This window comes from Ascaphus truei, unplaced genomic scaffold (genome assembly GCF_040206685.1).
Source record: "Ascaphus truei isolate aAscTru1 unplaced genomic scaffold, aAscTru1.hap1 HAP1_SCAFFOLD_987, whole genome shotgun sequence".
NCBI lineage: Eukaryota > Metazoa > Chordata > Amphibia > Anura > Ascaphidae > Ascaphus > Ascaphus truei.
Window position 1 is genome coordinate 8,346 of NW_027457327.1, and position 18,796 is coordinate 27,141.

Sequence of the window (18,796 nt, forward strand, 5' to 3'; positions counted from 1 at the left end):
AAACGACCTAAATATCTGGATAAATTTGCTGTAAGGGAACTGATCCCCGAAACCATCGGTCTCCCTCGGGGATCCGTGTTGCATTGATGTATTTTGGGTATATGGTAAAAATGGGGTATTCTTGGAAACGCAATTGTTAAAAATGTAATGCTCCATTCCGGTGTAAATCTCAGGAGATCCGTCACATGCAGTGCAGGCTGTCTGCGGGAGAGTGGGCGGGGTATGAGTTCTGCTGGGAAAGTGGGCGGGGTTAGGAGTTCATACAGTGTGGGCGGTACAATATGTAACTCTGCCGGGGAGAGTGGGCGGGGTGAGGAGGTATTGCAGGCAGTGCAGGGGCTGCTGTGCCACAAGCTGCACGGGTCTCTACGCGCTCGGTCACATCGCTCACTCTCCCGACTATGTGTGTCCGTCTCATCATGTGCAGCTCCGGGCTCATCATCTTCCTCGGTAATATACAAGGGGGGGGGGGGTTATTGTGTGTGTGTGTGTGTGTGTGTGTGTGTGTGTGTGTGTGTGTGTGTGTGTGTGTGTGTGTGTGTGTGTGTGTGTGTGTGTGTGTGTGTGTGTGTGTGTGTGTGTGTGTGTGTGTGTGTTGGTTTCTCGGTTTCTCTCCCCCCTCCCGCCTCCCATGTATTTATCTCCCCTGTGTCTCACATCATCTTTTCCTCACTCACTCCCCCTCTCTCCTCTCACTCGCCCCCCCCTTCCATAAATTACCCCGCTCAATCCCCCCATAAAATACATACCAAAAAAAACCACACCCCTAAAGACATATAACCCCACCCCGCAATACATAATAAAAATACCCGCCGCCTCAATACATATTAAAAAGACCCCCCACCGCCTCAATACATTTTTTAAAAATTGGACCGCACGGGTAAAATCATCATCATCGACATCCTCCTCATGTACCCCCCCCCCCCATCTCCCATCTCCCTCCCCTTGCATCTCTCATCGCCCCCCTCTTGCATCTCCCATCTCCCCCCCTTGCATCTTCCATTTCCCCCCTTGCATCTCCCTTCTCCCCCCCTTGCATCTCCCTTCTCCCCCCTTGCATCTCCCTTCTCCCCCCCTTGCATCTCCCTTCTCCCCCCTTGCATCTCCCTTCTCCCCCCCTTGCATCTCCCTTCTCCCCCCCTTGCATCTCCCTTCTCCCCCCCTTGCATCTCCCTTCTCCCCCCCTTGCATCTCCCTTCTCCCCCCCTTGCATCTCCCTTCTCCCCCCCCTTGCATCTCCCTTCTCCCCCCCCTTGCATCTCCCTTCTCCCCCCCCCTTGCATCTCCCTTCTCCCCCCCCCCTTGCATCTCCCTTCTCCCCCCCCTTGCATCTCCCTTCTCCCCCCCCTTGCATCTCCCTTCTCCCCCCCCTTGCATCTCTCTTCTCTCCCCCCTTGCATCTCTCTTCTCTCCCCCCTTGCATCTCCCTTCTCCCCCCCCTTGCATCTCCCTTCTCCCCCCCCTTGCATCTCCCTTCTCCCCCCCCTTGCATCTCCCTTCTCTCCCCCCCTTGCATCTCTTTTCTCTCCCCCCCTTGCATCTCCCTTCTCTCCCCCCCCTTGCATCTCCCTTCTCTCCCCCCCTTGCATCTCCCTTCTCTCCCCCCCTTGCATCTCCCTTCTCCCCCCCCTTGCATCTCCCTTCTCCCCCCCCTTGCATCTCCCTTCTCTCCCCCCCCCTTGCATCTCCCTTCTCTCCCCCCCCCCTTGCATCTCCCTTCTCTCCCCCCCCCTTGCATCTCCCTTCTCCCCCCCCTTGCATCTACCATCTCCCTCTCTCCCCCCTGCACGCAGGCAGGCAGGCAGACACACACATACACAAACACAGATAGGCACTCAGACACACACACACACACACACACACACACACACACACACACACACACACACACACACACACACACACAGGGATAGGGGATAGACTAAAATGTTTAATGTGAAAAACGGTTAATGTGGATAAATGTGGCAAGACATACACCAATTGGCTTCAAACTTGGCACAGAACATGCTTTGCACTCCCCCAAACTATCCATAAAATGTCATGTTTTTTGATAACATGCACCGCAAATTATGTACATTAACCACTTTCCGAAAGTGGAAAATGCTCACATAAACGCGTTTATTGTGAATCCAGGAGTCAAAATATAAAGTGATTCATTTAAAACTTGCCACATGAGGTGCTGTATACTGCCCACAACTATCCTGAAAATTATAAAGTGTTTGCTAGCACACACTGCAAATTGTTTACATTATGCATTATAAGAAGGGCCCAGTATCTCATATGGAAATGCGTAACTTTAATTAATGTGCCAAAACATAATCCAATTACATTAAAATTAGGTAGAACACATACTTTACACGGCCCGCAACTATCCTGAAATTTACATGGCTTTTGCTGACACACTGCAAATTATTAACGTTAACCAGTTGCTGAAGGACAACAGTCTAAAACGATTAATGTCAAAACCCATTAATGTGGATTAATGTGTCAACACATACACCAATTGCCTTCAAACTTGGCACAGTACATGCTTTGCACTCCCCCAAACTGTCCTGCAAATTTCATGGCTTTTGAGAACATGCACTGAAAATTATTCACATTAACCAGTTTCTGGAAGTGGAAAATGGATACCAAATGTGCTTAATTTTAATTAAAGTGTCAAAACTTAAACCGATTAGCTTCCAACTTGGCACATGATGTACGGTATACTGCCTACAACTATCCTGAAAATTTCAACGTGTTTGCTCACACACACTGAAAATTATTTACATTAATTTTAATGCAGGAATCATAAACTATCTTTTGAACTTGATACTGTCTGCACCAGAATACAAATTCCACTGAGGATGCAAGAACTGAAAAATTACCAAACAAAAGGTTTATTTACTTCACACCCTGATAACATTACTTTGTTTAGAACAGGCAGTCCTCATTTTACAACGAATGGCTTATCCAACGCAAGGCAATGCATACCTATATTCATTTTTACAACGCCAAAACGGCTTATCCAACGCTCTTACGATGCTTTCCAAAGTTGTTAATGTTTGTGTATATAATATATTATATAATATTAGATTATACTATATTATTATATAATATTATATAATATTATATAATATATAATATTATCTTATATATTATCTTATATATATATATATATATATATATATATATATATATATATATATATATATATATATATATATATAATACAGCATATACTATATGATTTACGTGTGTGCTGCATATCTTATTGCCTGCGTAAAATATTTGGTGTATTTTAGTGTTAAAAATGCCTTCAGGAACGGAACCTTTCATTCAAACAGTGTTCCTATGGGAAAACGTGTTTCGCTTTATGACGTTTCGCTATCCAACGCCATTTTGAGTAACACATTGTGTCGGAGAACCGAGGACTGCCTGTAACAGAGACTTCTAAACAAATTGTGGTTCATTAAATAACATTTAGATCCCAATACATATTCCTCACAGAGATCAAAATAGGGGAATTTCTGACCTATCCACCATTTATGATACATCAGATATATTTCTAGGTAATCCCATCAATTTAATAGCAACACACATAATTTAGTTTGAGCATTCTTAGTCAACCAATCAAAACCTCCTAGATGTTATTTTATGGGTTTGGGAAACACATTTATACCACATACACAGTATTAGTTAGTTAACAAGAGAGGAGAGAGAAGGAGATTTTGGAGAAAGAGCTATTTCAATTTCAATAGACATCAGAGAAGGTAATTATGATCATAATTCTTGTGCACTTGTAAATCTGTATATATCTGTGTTTTATATTCATGTATGTTTACATAGGATGAACTGTATTATATTGTTAGGCCTGTAATAAGTACAAACCATATAAGGAAGTATAATAGTACAACCGTGGAATAGTTAAATTTTGTTGCTGTTATAATTAAATACTGTTTATATAATTGAAGCTCTCTATATCGTTTAGTAAACTCTCATAACCAGGGTGTGCATGTGTGAATGTTATTCCTATTGGAACCCATATCTATACATTCATCTCTTTAAATAATATTTTTGCCAATATTATTATATTAATTCTTATAAGCCAGTAATACTTGTATCTTTTGTGAAAAATTCTTAATGTGGATTAATGTGCCAACACATATACACCAATTGCCTTCAAATTTGGCACAGTATATGCTTTGCACTCCCCCATGCTGTCCTGCAAATGTCATGGCTTTTGATAACGCACTGAAAATTATTCACATTAACCAGTTTCTGTAGGACAGCCGTAGTCTCCCTTTACTTTATGGAGTCTCCATGATTGTCGTTAATCTCATTGATACTGATATTGACCCGAAATCTTGGATTGACCCGAAAAGTTGGATAACATTACTCCAGATCTAAATTACAAGAAAAGATGGGGGAGCACAGTTATAGGAAACGGGCGGTTAATAATATGTCCTATTGGACTGGTGATCAATGTGGTAAGTGACACCTCTATTGAGGTGACAGTCTATGGAGCGGACTCCATATACAGAGGGCGTACATACATTGATGTGTGTATGTAGGTGGAAAGATAAAAGAATAAATAACTTACACGGCCTTGTGTAAGTTCTATCACATCAAGGTTTCTTTGGATTGCTTGTCTTCTTTGGAGGATGTGTTCTTCTGCGGTCGAGACTTCTCTCCTCGGTGTGTTTTCAGCTTTCTTCATTTGTTGGATGTATCCCTCCAGGAGGTTTTCCTCTCGTGGAAATGAAAAGGAGGTTAGATCAATACAAATATACAACAGCTGCGGTATAGGGAAGGGTAATATAGCAATAAACCATTGCAATGCAATGGTATAATCAAGCACTCACACGGGCCAATGTGAGTGTTCTCCTATCTCGGTGTCTTATTGTTGCCCGTTACTACAGGGCTTCAGATGTTGATGTCTGTAGATATCTTTCAAATGGTTACAGATAGTGGTGTATGAGGTGAAAGAGAATAAAAAGCGATATAACATAATACTCACACGGGCCAGTGTGAGTGCACACTAGTAGTGGTTTCTTTACACTTCTGTTTTTTCTCGTGATATTCCCCTAAAACTAATGGAGGGGTGAAGGCAGACTATGGGACACTATGGTCTATGGCCAGGGTGGGCAACCCTGTCGCCATTCGCCACTTGTGGCGAATTGGCTGTAAAACTGTGGCGAACAGGGCCGCCGGGACACTCAACCTCCCCCTTTCCCCTTCCGTGGTAAGGAGCGCGCTCCAGCGGTGTGACGCGCTCCTCTCCCTCCAACACCCCAGCCCGCTCCAGCAGACGCGTGACGCGCGCTCCCTCCCCTGCGAGGCCGCTCCATGACGCGCTCCCCCCCCCCCCCCGAGCACGCTCCAGTGTGACGCGCTGATGGCCGCCCGCCACCACTGCCGCCCGTCACCACTGCCGTCCGCCTGCCATCACTGCCCGCTCGCCACCACTGCTGCCCGCTGCTGCCGCCGCGATCTGGTAGGCATTGGTGGGGGATGGGGGGGGGGGGGGGGGTGCTGGGGGGAGATGAAGGTTGCTGAGGGGAGATGAAGGTTGCTGAGGGGAGATGAAGGGTGCAGGGGGAGATGAAGGGTGCTGATGGGAGATGGGTGCAGGGGGGAGACGAAGGGTGCTGAGGGGAGACGAAGGGTGCTGAGGGGAGACGAAGGGTGCTGAGGGGAGACGAAGGGTGCTGAGGGGAGACGAAGGGTGCTGAGGGGAGACGAAGGGTGCTGAGGGGAGACGAAGGGTGCTGAGGGGAGACGAAGGGTGCTGAGGGGAGACGAAGGGTGCTGAGGGGAGACGAAGGGTGCTGAGGGGAGACGAAGGGTGCTGAGGGGAGACGAAGGGTGCTGAGGGGAGACGAAGGGTGCTGAGGGGAGACGAAGGGTGCTGAGGGGAGACGAAGGGTGCTGAGGGGAGACGAAGGGTGCTGAGGGGAGACGCTGGGTGTGTGTGTGCGTGGCTGGGCGTGTGTGTGTGCGTGGCTGGGCGTGTGTGTGTGCGTGGCTGGGCGTGTGTGTGTGCGTGGCTGGGCGTGTGTGTGTGCGTGGCTGTGCTTGGCTGGCTGGGCGTGTGTGAGTGGCTGGCTGGTTGTGCGTGTGTGGCTGGCTGGTTGTGCGTGTGTGGCTGGCTGGCCGTGTGTGTGGCTGCATGCGGACAGCTGGCAATGGCTGCTTGTATCTTTGTTATGTACCCAGTCACGTCCTGGCTGTGCCCCTGATCATGGATTTGGGAGGGAATGAGATGAGGGGGTGAAATGAGATGATGGGGGGTGGGGGGGACCGAGAATATATAAATAACATACCACCCCACCGACTGTGTGTGTGTGTGTGTTTGTGTGTGGCTGTGTGTGTTTTCACCATTTGCGTCTGACGCAGTTGTAACGGAGTAGTCAAAGTGTTCATGTTTTCAATAATCTTGTTCAAACAGTGTGTGTTTTAAATTTTCGCTTGCGCAACATAATACCTCAATTCTTACACGGTGTGGCTATTTTCACATCTAATTCGCCACACCTGTGGCTACATTGAAAAATTGGTTGCCCACCCCTGCCTTATGGTGTATGTATGGGTAATACTGGCAACAATTGTTTGTGAGAGAGAGAGAGTTTAATTTTATTATTACAATCAATGTTAAATATGCTTTGTGTCCACATTTTAAAAGATAACCATTTACTGGCAGCATGAAGCAACATAATAAGCAGAGAAGAGGAAATATTTTATTTTACAAATGTAAGGTTCATACGTTTACCACTGGTAGCCACACTATTCAAATACTAAGTGCAATTATATTGAAACAAACAAATAACAATGATACAAATCAGTAAAGTAATTGAAACCTGTGTTTTGAATCTTGCAATTAATGGAAGTATTTATTGGGGTAATGAGAGATGCAGACCCATCCCTGGCAAAGCCGCATTACGTGGAGAAACACGTAGGAGGAGGAGCTAAGTACAGACCGCAGTGAAGCTCCCACAAGCCACTCCGTGAGCTGCAGTATCGGCTGGAAAGACAGACGAGGACACTGGGGCCCGGCCTGCTGATGTCACAGCAGGAAGAAATTGGGAAAACAACACGTTATTGTATTTTATTGTCTTTGGTCACCTAAGGTGATACATAAAATTTATAAACGCTTCATTGCCCCCCTTTATATCCTTTTTTCTTTCCATTTGAGGTTATCTCTAAACTAGAGGCGTGGTATCCTTCCTTGTGGGGCAGCATTACTTCACACACAAGATTATCTCACACTACAGGAGGACTGAAATCACTAATCCTGCCCACCTGTCAGAGTGCACTCTAAGGGCTGCTGTATAGTGCGCGCTGGTGCACGTGGCGCGTCCGTGTCGTTTAGATATTGTGGGCGGCTAGGGGGCGTGATTATGAAGTCACAGCGTTGGGGCGCGCTCTGATTGGCTTGCGGCTCGGCAGCAGTAGCACGAAAATATACTTTATTATATTTTCTCCTGTCTGCCGCGCCACTGCTCACGGCCTTGCGCGCGCGTCCCATCTTTACCAACGGATGTCAAACACGGCCAACTATGATTGACGCGCGCGTACGTCGGAGGAATCGCGAGCACTATAGAACAAGCCTAACTTAACTGGTTACTCAAAGGACTGACGGGTGATTTGTCTATCTGTGCTTAGCTTCCGGTCTGCATCTCTTAGGGATAAGAGCTACCAGTGGTTATCATTTTATACTTTTTATTATTTATACATCCTTTGTTGTTTTGTGTTTCATGAATATTGGCTTCCAGAATTTTATTCCTAATTACAGTACATATCTTTTAATGTGTTTTGAGTTTTGTGACTTCAAAATAATAGAGGTCATAACTGGTCTGTAATTCACACCCCTAGACAATATTGGGAACTTCATATACTTATATGGAGTAGCCTGTGGCTATACCTAGCGCACCCCAATTGCACTTAGGTGCGTGTAGAATCGTACACATCTTTTCTCTTTACCAAAATATTTGAGAGAGTCTTTAAAACATACATTATTGTCTTTGTAAAATCCTTGCCAGTATTTGGTCATGCTACATCACCATATTTTGCATACATTAAATCACATCAGGGGCTATGGATCAAAATCAAAAAGTGGAGCTAAAAAGGTAAAATTGCACACACACACACACACACACGTCTGTTGCTTTTATTTTGATAGAATGGTGTACAATCTCACCATTACATTCGCACAGAAGACTGACACGAGCGAAGGATACCTTTTTTTTTAAGTCAGTATAAATATAATATTTATCAAAAGTTCACATTGTCTTAAAGTTTTTCGGGTGCCGAGTCAAAATAGCAAGTTTATTGATGCTAAGAGACGAAGGAATGTTGTCGTCTTGTTACTCCCAAAAGGGCACAAGACTGAAAGGGTTACAGGCTGCTCGATGCTGAAGAGTGATATGGTCTATGGGACAAAAACTCCTTTCTCCTAATTGTTTTCCTGACTGTTTGTATCCCACATTATATTTCCCAGTATTGTATGTAATATCTCATGAAAGAGCTGTATACAGAGTAGGTGCTAAAGACATGAAAATCTATGTATTTTCTAAAAACATAACTTTTTTTCTCTCTCTCATTTTTCAGTGTTGTTCTGTTTACTGATTACAGTCCGGCCTAAAATGCTTTATGCTCTGGAGGGTGAATCGGTCAAGATTCCTTTTTTAGGCGAGGATAAAAGCTGTGCGAATATCATGGGGCGTGTGTTGGACTCCTCTTCAGAAGAGGTCGGTGCTTTTGACTGCTCTGTTGGAAAGTCGCAATGCTCTGGTAACGGTGCTTATAAGAATCGTGTGTCCTTCATATCTGAGAACCGCTCGGTGGAAATCCATGCCCTAAAACCTACAGACAGCGGAGTATATAAGGTGAAATGTGCACACAGTGACAAAGAGGAAGCAGCGACACTCGTGGTTCTCGGTAAGTCTTAGATTTTGCTTCTCATGTCCTCCTCCCCATCCCCTCTAATTAGTTTGAGAAATAATTCAGTTAAGAAAGCAGTTTACGTTGGTCACTTTATTTATTTTTCTGATAAAGAGATCTGTTATTAAATTTCTGATGCTGTTTTTACTCTTAATACTGTAATCTTCTGAATGGAGTTATGGGTTTGAATAGCTCTCCCGGAGCCCAGTGAGTTAAACTCTCAGGTTTCTGGGGCAGAGGCTGCTTTAATGTATCATGTAGACATTGTCTCCTATCTCATATCTAGAAAGATTTGTTTTGGACTACTTACATCAGTACAAAGGATAATAACTGCTCCTAGAACGCCTCCTATTGCTTCTTATAACCTCTGTATAACGCCTCCTATAACTCCATGTAGACACGAGCACTGAATTACCCTTAATGTGGTTCTCCCAAGGTCTGGTACACGGATGTCTCACCCTGTGATATGTCTTTCAGAGCGTCTCCCCACCCCTCGCATTACGTACAACTCCACTGTATCTGGCACAGACATCGCTTTCGTCTGCAATGTGCCTGTCGTGAACGGGTGTAATTATACATGGTACAAGGACAAGCAGCCCATTCTAGAAGACGAACACTATGGCTACCACAACAATAACGCTATACTGATTATTAGAAACGCCACTGTAATGCACAGCGGAGAATACTCCTGTGAAGTCAACAACCCGCTCAGTATGAATCACACCAAAACCAGCCTTACAGTAAAAGGTACTATGTTATATAATGGTGCTGTGTATCCACACACAGTGACTGCATTTACCCTCTTATGGTATATATGAAAATGGGCTTGTTTTGTATTTTTTCACTTTGCAGTGGCGGGGTTTCTGTGGCTGTGCACTTGTGGCTTTTTTCGCATGTTTTTCTGTTTAGGTTTTATTGTGCGCTCCCACTTTGAGAGAGTTCCATGAAAGCACTCAGTAATATGCCATCTTCTCTAACCCCCCCCTCCCCCTTTAATTCTCTTGTTCCTATGTGGGTCACCCTTTAACTCGTTAAACACGTCACTTTGGTCTGATCTGGGACCGACCCTTTAGCCTCAGTCGTTTTACACCCTGTCCTCTAAGTGATATTCATGTTTTCTAGATCTCGGGTAACCTTTCATTTTGAACGTGTGGATATTTGGGTGAAATTCTTTGACTCTAATTTCATATATTTTCATCCAAATGCTTCCCAAGGATGCGCAGTCCTGCAGGTGAGGTGTAAAATCCTGCGCATTGTGACACAAACATCGACACACTGCTCCTCTGCACAATCTGTCCCATTACACATTATTTCCAGGGATAGATATATCATTATTCTGAGCGACAATTCTCATCTTTATTGCATAATATACACAATCCTTGTTGTAACTTTGCTCTGCATAATTGGCACAAGCCTCACTTATTTGTGCTCTACTTAATACATACAATAAGCAGCTGCTGCTTTACGGGCAATCTGAGCAGCATTATTTATTTTAAAGAAGCAATCCTCTCCTCCGCCTCCCCTAATACTGATTTCTTTTTACCTGCTTTTTCACTTTGGGAATAAAAATGGCTGCCAAGGGGACTGTGAGCCAATAGGAAGCTGCAGTGTTATCGGGTGATGGCCTTGCAGCTTTTGATTGGACAATCGCAGCAGCCGTCTGAAAATCCAGGAAGAAATCTGTCCGCTTAAACGTGTGTGTTTATACCGTATATAATTTTACACGTGTGCAGGGCCACCGACCGGGGGACGGCTAGAACCCCTGTCCCGGTGAGCACAGTGGTCCGGGCCCCCTGCCGGCAAAACTGACACCTGGTCGGATCCTGCAGGCCCCCTCTACGGGAGGTGCCTGTCCAGGCAGCATGCTGCGAGCTGGTGGAAGTATACCTGTCCAGGCAGCATGCTGTGAGCTGGTGGAAGTATACCTGTCCAGGCAGCATGCTGCGAGCTGGTGGAAGTATACCTGTCCAGGCAGCATGCTGTGAGCTGGTGGAAGTATACCTATCCAGGCAGCATGCTGTGAGCTGGTGGAAGTATACCTATCCAAGCAGCATGCTGCGAGCTGGTGGAAGTATACCTATCCAGGCAGCATGCTGTGAGCTGGTGGAAGAATACCTATCCAGGCAGCATGCTGTGAGCTGGTGGAAGTATACCTATCCAGGCAGCATGCTGTGAGCTGGTGGAAGTATACCTATCCAGGCAGCATGCTGCGAGCTGGTGGAAGTATACCTGTCCAGGCAGCATGCTGTGAGCTGGTGGAAGTATACCTGTCCAGGCAGCATGCTGTGAGCTGGTGGAAGTATACCTATCCAGGCAGCATGCTGCGAGCTGGTGGAAGTATACCTGTCCAGGCAGCATGCTGCGAGCTAGTGGAAGTATACCTATCCAGGCAGCATGCTGTGAGCTGGTGGAAGTATACCTGTCCAGGCAGCATGCTGTGAGCTGGTGGAAGTATACCTGTCCAGGCAGCATGCTGCGAGCTGGTGGAAGTATACCTGTCCAGGCAGCATGCTGCGAGCTGGTGGAAGTATACCTATCCAGGCAGCATGCTGTGAGCTGGTGGAAGTATACCTATCCAGGCAGCATGCTGCGAGCTGGTGGAAGTATACCTATCCAGGCAGCATGCTGCGAGCTGGTGGAAGTATACCTATCCAGGCAGCATGCTGCGAGCTGGTGGAAGTATACCTATCCAGGCAGCATGCTGTGAGCTGGTGGAAGTATACCTATCCAGGCAGCATGCTGTGAGCTGGTGGAAGTATACCTATCCAGGCAGCATGCTGCGAGCTGGTGGAAGTATACCTATCCAGGCAGCATGCTGTGAGCTGGTGGAAGTATACCTATCCAGGCAGCATGCTGTGAGCTGGTGGAAGTATACCTGTCCAGGCAGCATGCTGTGAGCTGGTGGAAGTATACCTATCCAGGCAGCATGCTGCGAGCTGGTGGAAGAATACCTATCCAGGCAGCATGCTGCGAGCTGGTGGAAGTATACCTGTCCTGGCAGCATGCTGTGAGCTGGTGGAAGTATACCTATCCAGGCAGCATGCTGCGAGCTGGTGGAAGTATACCTGTCCAGGCAGCATGCTGCGAGCTGGTGGAAGTATACCTGTCCAGGCAGCATGCTGTGAGCTGGTGGAAGTATACCTATCCAGGCAGCATGCTGTGAGCTGGTGGAAGTATACCTGTCCAGGCAGCATGCTGTGAGCTGGTGGAAGTATACCTGTCCAGGCAGCATGCTGTGAGCTGGTGGAAGTATACCTATCCAGGCAGCATGCTGTGAGCTGGTGGAAGTATACCTGTCCAGGCAGCATGCTGTGAGCTGGTGGAAGTATACCTATCCAGGCAGCATGCTGCGAGCTGGTGGAAGAATACCTATCCAGGCAGCATGCTGCGAGCTGGTGGAAGTATACCTGTCCTGGCAGCATGCTGTGAGCTGGTGGAAGTATACCTATCCAGGCAGCATGCTGCGAGCTGGTGGAAGTATACCTGTCCAGGCAGCATGCTGCGAGCTGGTGGAAGTATACCTATCCAGGCAGCATGCTGCGAGCTGGTGGAAGTATACCTATCCAAGCAGCATGCTGCGAGCTGGTGGAAGTATACCTGTCCAGGCAGCATGCTGCGAGCTAGTGGAAGTATACCTATCCAGGCAGCATGCTGTGAGCTGGTGGAAGTATACCTGTCCAGGCAGCATGCTGTGAGCTGGTGGAAGTATACCTGTCCAGGCAGCATGCTGCGAGCTGGTGGAAGTATACCTGTCCAGGCAGCATGCTGCGAGCTGGTGGAAGTATACCTATCCAGGCAGCATGCTGTGAGCTGGTGGAAGTATACCTATCCAGGCAGCATGCTGCGAGCTGGTGGAAGTATACCTGTCCAGGCAGCATGCTGCGAGCTGGTGGAAGTATACCTGTCCAGGCAGCATGCTGCGAGCTGGTGGAAGTATACCTGTCCAGGCAGCATGCTGCGAGCTGGTGGAAGTATACCTATCCAGGCAGCATGCTGCGAGCTGGTGGAAGTATACCTGTCCAGGCAGCATGCTGCGAGCTGGTGGAAGTATACCTGTCCAGGCAGCATGCTGCGAGCTAGTGGAAGTATACCTATCCAGGCAGCATGCTGTGAGCTGGTGGAAGAATACCTGTCCAGGCAGCATGCTGTGAGCTGGTGGAAGTATACCTGTCCAGGCAGCATGCTGTGAGCTGGTGGAAGTATACCTGTCCAGGCAGCATGCTGTGAGCTGGTGGAAGTATACCTGTCCAGGCAGCATGCTGTGAGCTGGTGGAAGTATACCTATCCAGGCACTCGCAGGTGTTTTCAAATTGAAAAGGTTTTATTCAGCAACAGTGTTCCGGTTCAATAATGGGCCTTTCTCCAGGATCCTTGAGAGGTTCTGTCTGGAATTGAAACAGTGACACTTTTTTGATCCGAGGAGTGCCCATACTTTACATCGTACCTGTTCTACATACTGCCCGGTACTAGGGACAGATTTAGTATATGAGCACCCACAGTTTTCACTTTATGCTTTGACATACAGGAGTGCCTCAGACTATATATCGCTGTGGACTATAGGTGGCGGCAATGTTATATAAGTTGTACTACAGACTTATCTATTCTGGGGGCACCTTAGCCGGCTCAAATAAATAAGGGCACTCACCCATGTAACAACATCTGTGTCATGTGGGGTTTATGAACTGGACTGAGCATTACTAATTGGAATGTTCTGATTTATTAATGATGTACAATGCTGTGTATAGAGCTCCAGAGATACAAACAGCTGCTATAAAAAGAGTCGGACTGATTTTATTTTCCCCTCTTATTCAGCACCAGAATCACCTCACAAGAGACACCGCTTTTTCCTGATTCCTGCAATCTTTCCCTGCGCAGTATTTGCATTGATTGTGAGTAATTTCTGTTTATCTGTTCACACTGCTGTATGTTCTGTATAACAAGGATTCCTGTGTAGCATTCAGAGCACACCGCTGTGTACTCGGCACATGTAACGGTGACCTCTACCCTGAAGAGCTTGCACTCTAATTATTGGTGTTTAATGGAGATAGCAAGATGAAGCCTTTTTAACTTTTTATCAAACAAACATTTCCTCTGAAGGGTTAATTTACACACGTTAAGTGTTTTATGATATGAGTTCAATATCATTTGACTGTGTTTGTATTTCTGAAACAGTAGGACAGACAGAAACAAAGAACGTGCTCAAATAGGCAATAAGAACGTGTGCTTTTGCTGCACTTCTATTTCCACACATCTTTGTTTATTTTACAGGTTTATATAAAAGGTTTCAACAGATCTGCCTCCTCTCAGTAAGTATTATTACATTTGGTAACGCTGTAGCAGCATGAATCCAATCAAATATGTAACCTGAAATGTATCAGCGCTTATGTTATCCCGTTAGACAGGGGTCAGACTTCCCATGAGTGTCTGCTGGTCTTCCACAGGTCCCCAAACCTGCTTCCTGCAGATAAACTCCCAGGATCTGTCTGTGCTGGGCCTACTTTTCAAACCCCAATACTGTACACAACATTGCAGCTCTTGATATACAGAAGGCAAAGTTACATTGTAGCTGTAGGCAGAGGACAACAATCTGTGTTAGATACAAGTGATTCTCAATGTCTTGTATAGCACAGAGAGAACCCGACTCCTATGTGCTTTGCTGATACGGTTAATCCTTTCACTGCCAGACCAGTAACACATCGCGCTGCGTGGGGGTGTGTCACCCTCCCCGGCGGTGGGGTTAATGCACCCTGATCCGTGGTGTTGGTGTTATATTGCCCTGACCGGCAGTGGTGTCTCCCTGCGCGTTGCTCTGCAATGCGTTGCTGGCCTCTCTCTGGCAGTGAAAGGGTTAGGGGAGGGAAAAGTTGCAAAAAGCGTTACCTTTCCTATTTCATTTCCAGGCCGAGAGAATTGGATTACCAGCCACCACAAAATGATCCGTAAGGAACCTGCTTGGCAACTGCCGCAGTGATGGTGTCTCTTTCTGCCGGAGTCGCCTTGTCCCAGGATTCCTGGCTGCCTCCTTCATTCGTGGGAACTGGCATGGGACGAGGGGCTCAGTGAGTAACGACAGTGACTGGCACTCAGTTTGCAGCCGCGGAACCTGGTTCAATTCCCGGTGTCGGCTCCTTGTGACCTTGGGCAAATAACTTTATCTCCCTGTGCCTCAGGCACTAAAAACATAGATTGTAAGCTCCACATGGCAGGGACCTGTGCCTGCAAAATGTCTCTGTAAAGCGCTATGTAAAACTAGCAGGGCTATACAAGAACATGCTATTATTATCAGTCTAAGATTTTAATTTTTTTTGGCATTCTTCATTGTCCATAAATCTTCATTTTATCTCAAGTGGTCCTTCCCCAGGAGTCCCTATAACTATTTATAAATTAGATTTATTTATTGTAATAAGAAGGGAATGACAATGTCAGTGCAATATTATTTGATCCCCAGCAAATCCAAATTCCTTCCTGACTCCGGTAAAGTTCTGTAATCTGCCCATATAATATCCTAATTAATACGATCTACGTAAAGCAGCACTCCAGGTTGCAGTTTGTCTCTCTTATTTTTTTTAGTTGTAGGATTGAAGTAGGGGGTCTTTGGAAATGGGCTACGTAAATTTCAGCTCCGGGGGGGGGTGTGTGTGTGTGTGTATCTGTTTAAATGTCAGCAGGACGCTGTAAGCGATGACACAGCTTCCTATTGGTCCGCAAGTCACGGGACATTTTAAAGCCACCATTTTGTTAGCCCAAACAAGTCCTGTCGGAGCTGCAACCTGCAGGCAATATCGGCACCCCTCAAGGAGGTATCTCGGGAATCAGGGGGTCCCGGAACTGAAATTAACACAGTTCGGCTCAGGAGACCCCCTACTCCAATCCTGTAACTAAATAAAATTAAAAAAAACAATGCAGCCTGGAGGGAGGAAGAAAAGAATCACAATAAGTTATTTGAATAACCCCGTATGCCGGGTGCTGCTCTTCCCAGACTGTCCTGCCAGTCGTCAATTCTTCAAAAAGGCAGCGCAATCCTAAGGCTGCGCTTACAGTGCCGGCGATGTCACGTCAAAACAATTGAATTGATGCCGTCGCGTGCGCTTATAGTGGGCGCGACGGCGCTACCAAAATCCTTGTTACTTCCCCCTTGCTGACGTCACTCCCCTTGTAGCCAGCGACGTCTCCAAACCTGATTACAACTTTCGCAATGGCGACGGGTGATGTAATCGGTCGTGTCGCCGGCACTATAAGCGCGGCCTAAGAAGGGAAATAAATAATATATGTGATGAGTACAAAACTTCATGTGATACTGAAAGTAATTTAATTGTACTCACATGTGGGAGTTACTTCTATTATAGAGTATTTCAATTCTAGAAGTAATATGTGAAAGGGAGAAAGAAAATATAATACTTTAAAATGTAAATATCCCAATATAAGCCTAAAAATGATTTAGAGCCCAGAACAAAGTCTGTCACCGCCACTTGGCCCGGTAACGCCAATGCTCGATTTCCAATCTTGCGCCACGTGGTCACCGTAACCGCTGGTTGGGTGAGCTGTTCTAGCCGGAGCACAGACTATTTCCCCTTTATCGGTACTTGGAGTGATTTGGCCCTATCTACGTCAATCATCTGACCAAGTGTTACCCTTTTCTAACCATACTGATTTTATACCTGTTTGGGGTACAAAGTCAGTCATCTATTTAATAGGATTTAAAACGATCATGTCATGTTTTAAAATTTAAAAAAAATCCTTAATTGTGTAGACTAAAGCACTTAAACACTTTATATAATTTAGAAAGAAAATCTTCTCTGCACATTTTCATTGTAGTAAAACTCCCCTTTGTTTTATAACTCCTGGGTATTTTCCTCATCAGAAATATTTAGCGGTTATTGCATCAAGAACAAATGAATCTGGCCCGTGCAGGGTTAATAAACATTGACATTGCGCTGCTAGTATACTTCTGTTTTATTATGTTATCCCCCTCACTGCCCAGGAGACCTGCTCGGCGGCTTCTGGGCTTTCCGCTGCTGTTGATCAATATTTGGGAACCACTGCTCTAGATTATATAGAAATGGGCTTCTCTGGTTATTGATGTGAAATGCTAAATTTGGTTCTCACCCAAATAGTCATTGTAAACCTCACATTTTAAGATACATGTTTTGATTTAATACAATGCATCTTCAACATGTTGCAGGTTAAGTGACCAAGAACTAGACTTCTTGAGGTGCTACTTATTGGGTCAAGAGTTTGACAGATCACCTTTTATATCCCCTTTGGAAGGGCAATAGGATACATTCTAAAATAAGGGTGTGGGTGTGATCCTCCCATCCAGATCTAACCGTCAAAGCAGTGGTTACCTAGTACTGTGACATTACTGCCAGCACCAGGGGAAGTTTAATAGTGTTCCATAGGATTCCCATACAAGAGGATCCCATAATGGGTTTGAATCCTGAAGTATATTTCTGCACTGACACATTGCATTATGAATGTACATGACCTGGTCCTCGGACGAGTTATTTTTGGATGTGGTTGTATTGTACTATGCACTATTTTTGTGTCTGTGCAATTGATTAAAGTCTTTATTCTCAAACCTGAGTTGCACTTTCTGTATTTGTCTCAATGCATGTGGAGGGCATTGACTGCCTATAAACCCCTTCAGTTCCACAAGGTGTGTGTGTGTGTGACTATTAAAGAGAATAAATACATTCTCTATTATCACAAGCGCCTAATAAAATTAGTGATAGTGCAGTCACAAAAACAGCCGATGATATAATGGGTGAATGTGTCACTTTTCAGACCAGCTTTATTTATTCGCAAATCCTGCAAACATTAATGACACTTATTTAAAATATTGTGTCTCTTCCCAAGACTGACACATGACACTACGCTCAATCTCTATTGAGCACACACCAGCCACTGCTAATCTTCACACTTTCCAGCTGGACCCTGAGTGCTAAATGTATTACCTAATGTCTTAAATGTACACCTTGTAAATGTTTAATATTGACTCAGAATCTAATCAATATATTAAATTGATCTGTGCTATGGAGCATGCGCTTCTTTTCCTTTTTTGCATCCCAGACTCCCTGGGAAGCAGATAATTTCTACCTAAACCTGTTACATCTCCATTTGTTTGAAAACCCTACAAGTTGATCATACAAACATTACATTGGCCAATTAGACTCTTATTTGTATCACTGACTTTACATGTTTGAACCATTTATTGTATTTGTTTCTATATTACTATTGCATATGACGTTGCCATTGGTGTATTCACATTCAAATTGTGCCTTGTCCACTTCTACACACAGTTAAGTGATCAACGTAATTGTTTCCACTAACTCAGCAGTACTTGAAACACAATAGAACAAAACAATGGATGGTGATCTAACACTCGCTCAGCCTCCCAGTGAAAAATAAACTAACGTGACACACAGGTGCTATTTCAGTGAACCAAATAAACAAGTGTAAATGTGATATCTACAACACTATAATAGTGCAAGAAGCGTTTAAAAATAAATGTAAGAGGTAAAAACCTCCACTCAACTCTTAGACTATTCCAAGGGCCTTGCAAATGATTCTCTCAAACGTAAGGGGAGCGGTGGTGATTACCATGTAAATAAAGAAAAAATTCACATTGCACAAAAAAAAAAATTCAGTGAAAAAGACTTCCAAAATTCCTACTCACAATGGGGCAAATAATCAAGGCGGTGAGTGCCCCAATCAGTGGCAATGGTGTCTCTATTTAAAAACTACACTTGTACTTTCCATCTGCACCATGGTCTTTTCTCTTTCTGATATTCACTTGGACCACCTAACATCACACACAAGATACAGACACCATTGCCACTGATTGGGGCACTCACTGCCTTGATTATTTGCCCCATTG

At 45.3% G+C, this 18,796-nt stretch overlaps 1 protein-coding gene across 2 annotated transcripts; it reads left to right on the forward strand.

The window, feature by feature from the left end:
- The first annotated feature begins 342 nt into the window (after positions 1 to 342).
- On the forward strand, positions 343 to 17,502 carry LOC142486780 (cell adhesion molecule CEACAM6-like). Of its 2 annotated transcripts, XR_012799060.1 has the most exons (7): positions 343 to 450; positions 8,587 to 8,916; positions 9,397 to 9,666; positions 10,134 to 10,150; positions 13,732 to 13,808; positions 14,188 to 14,225; positions 14,820 to 17,502. XR_012799060.1 is itself a non-coding variant. In XM_075585235.1 (6 exons), exons 1-6 carry the CDS (start codon positions 402 to 404, stop codon positions 14,860 to 14,862), a joined length of 807 nt encoding a protein of 268 aa, XP_075441350.1. In that variant the 5' UTR covers positions 346 to 401; the 3' UTR covers positions 14,863 to 17,502. The 2 variants fall into 2 exon arrangements, 1 of the variants encoding a protein (XP_075441350.1); XM_075585235.1 differs by lacking the exon at positions 10,134 to 10,150 and having other exon boundaries at positions 346 to 450.
- Positions 17,503 to 18,796: the final 1,294 nt, after the last annotated feature.

What these genes read in the sequence shown, in the direction of transcription:
- LOC142486780 (XM_075585235.1), top strand. Translation starts at nt 402, where the DNA reads ATGTGTGTCCGTCTCATCATGTGCAGCTCCGGGCTCATCATCTTCCTC. An exon ending in GCGCAGTATTTGCATTGATT is followed by an intron (nt 13,809 to 14,187) that starts GTGAGTAATTTC and finishes TTTATTTTACAG; the next exon opens with GTTTATATAAAAGGTTTCAA. An exon ending in AACAGATCTGCCTCCTCTCA is followed by an intron (nt 14,226 to 14,819) that starts GTAAGTATTATT and finishes TTTCATTTCCAG; the next exon opens with GCCGAGAGAATTGGATTACC.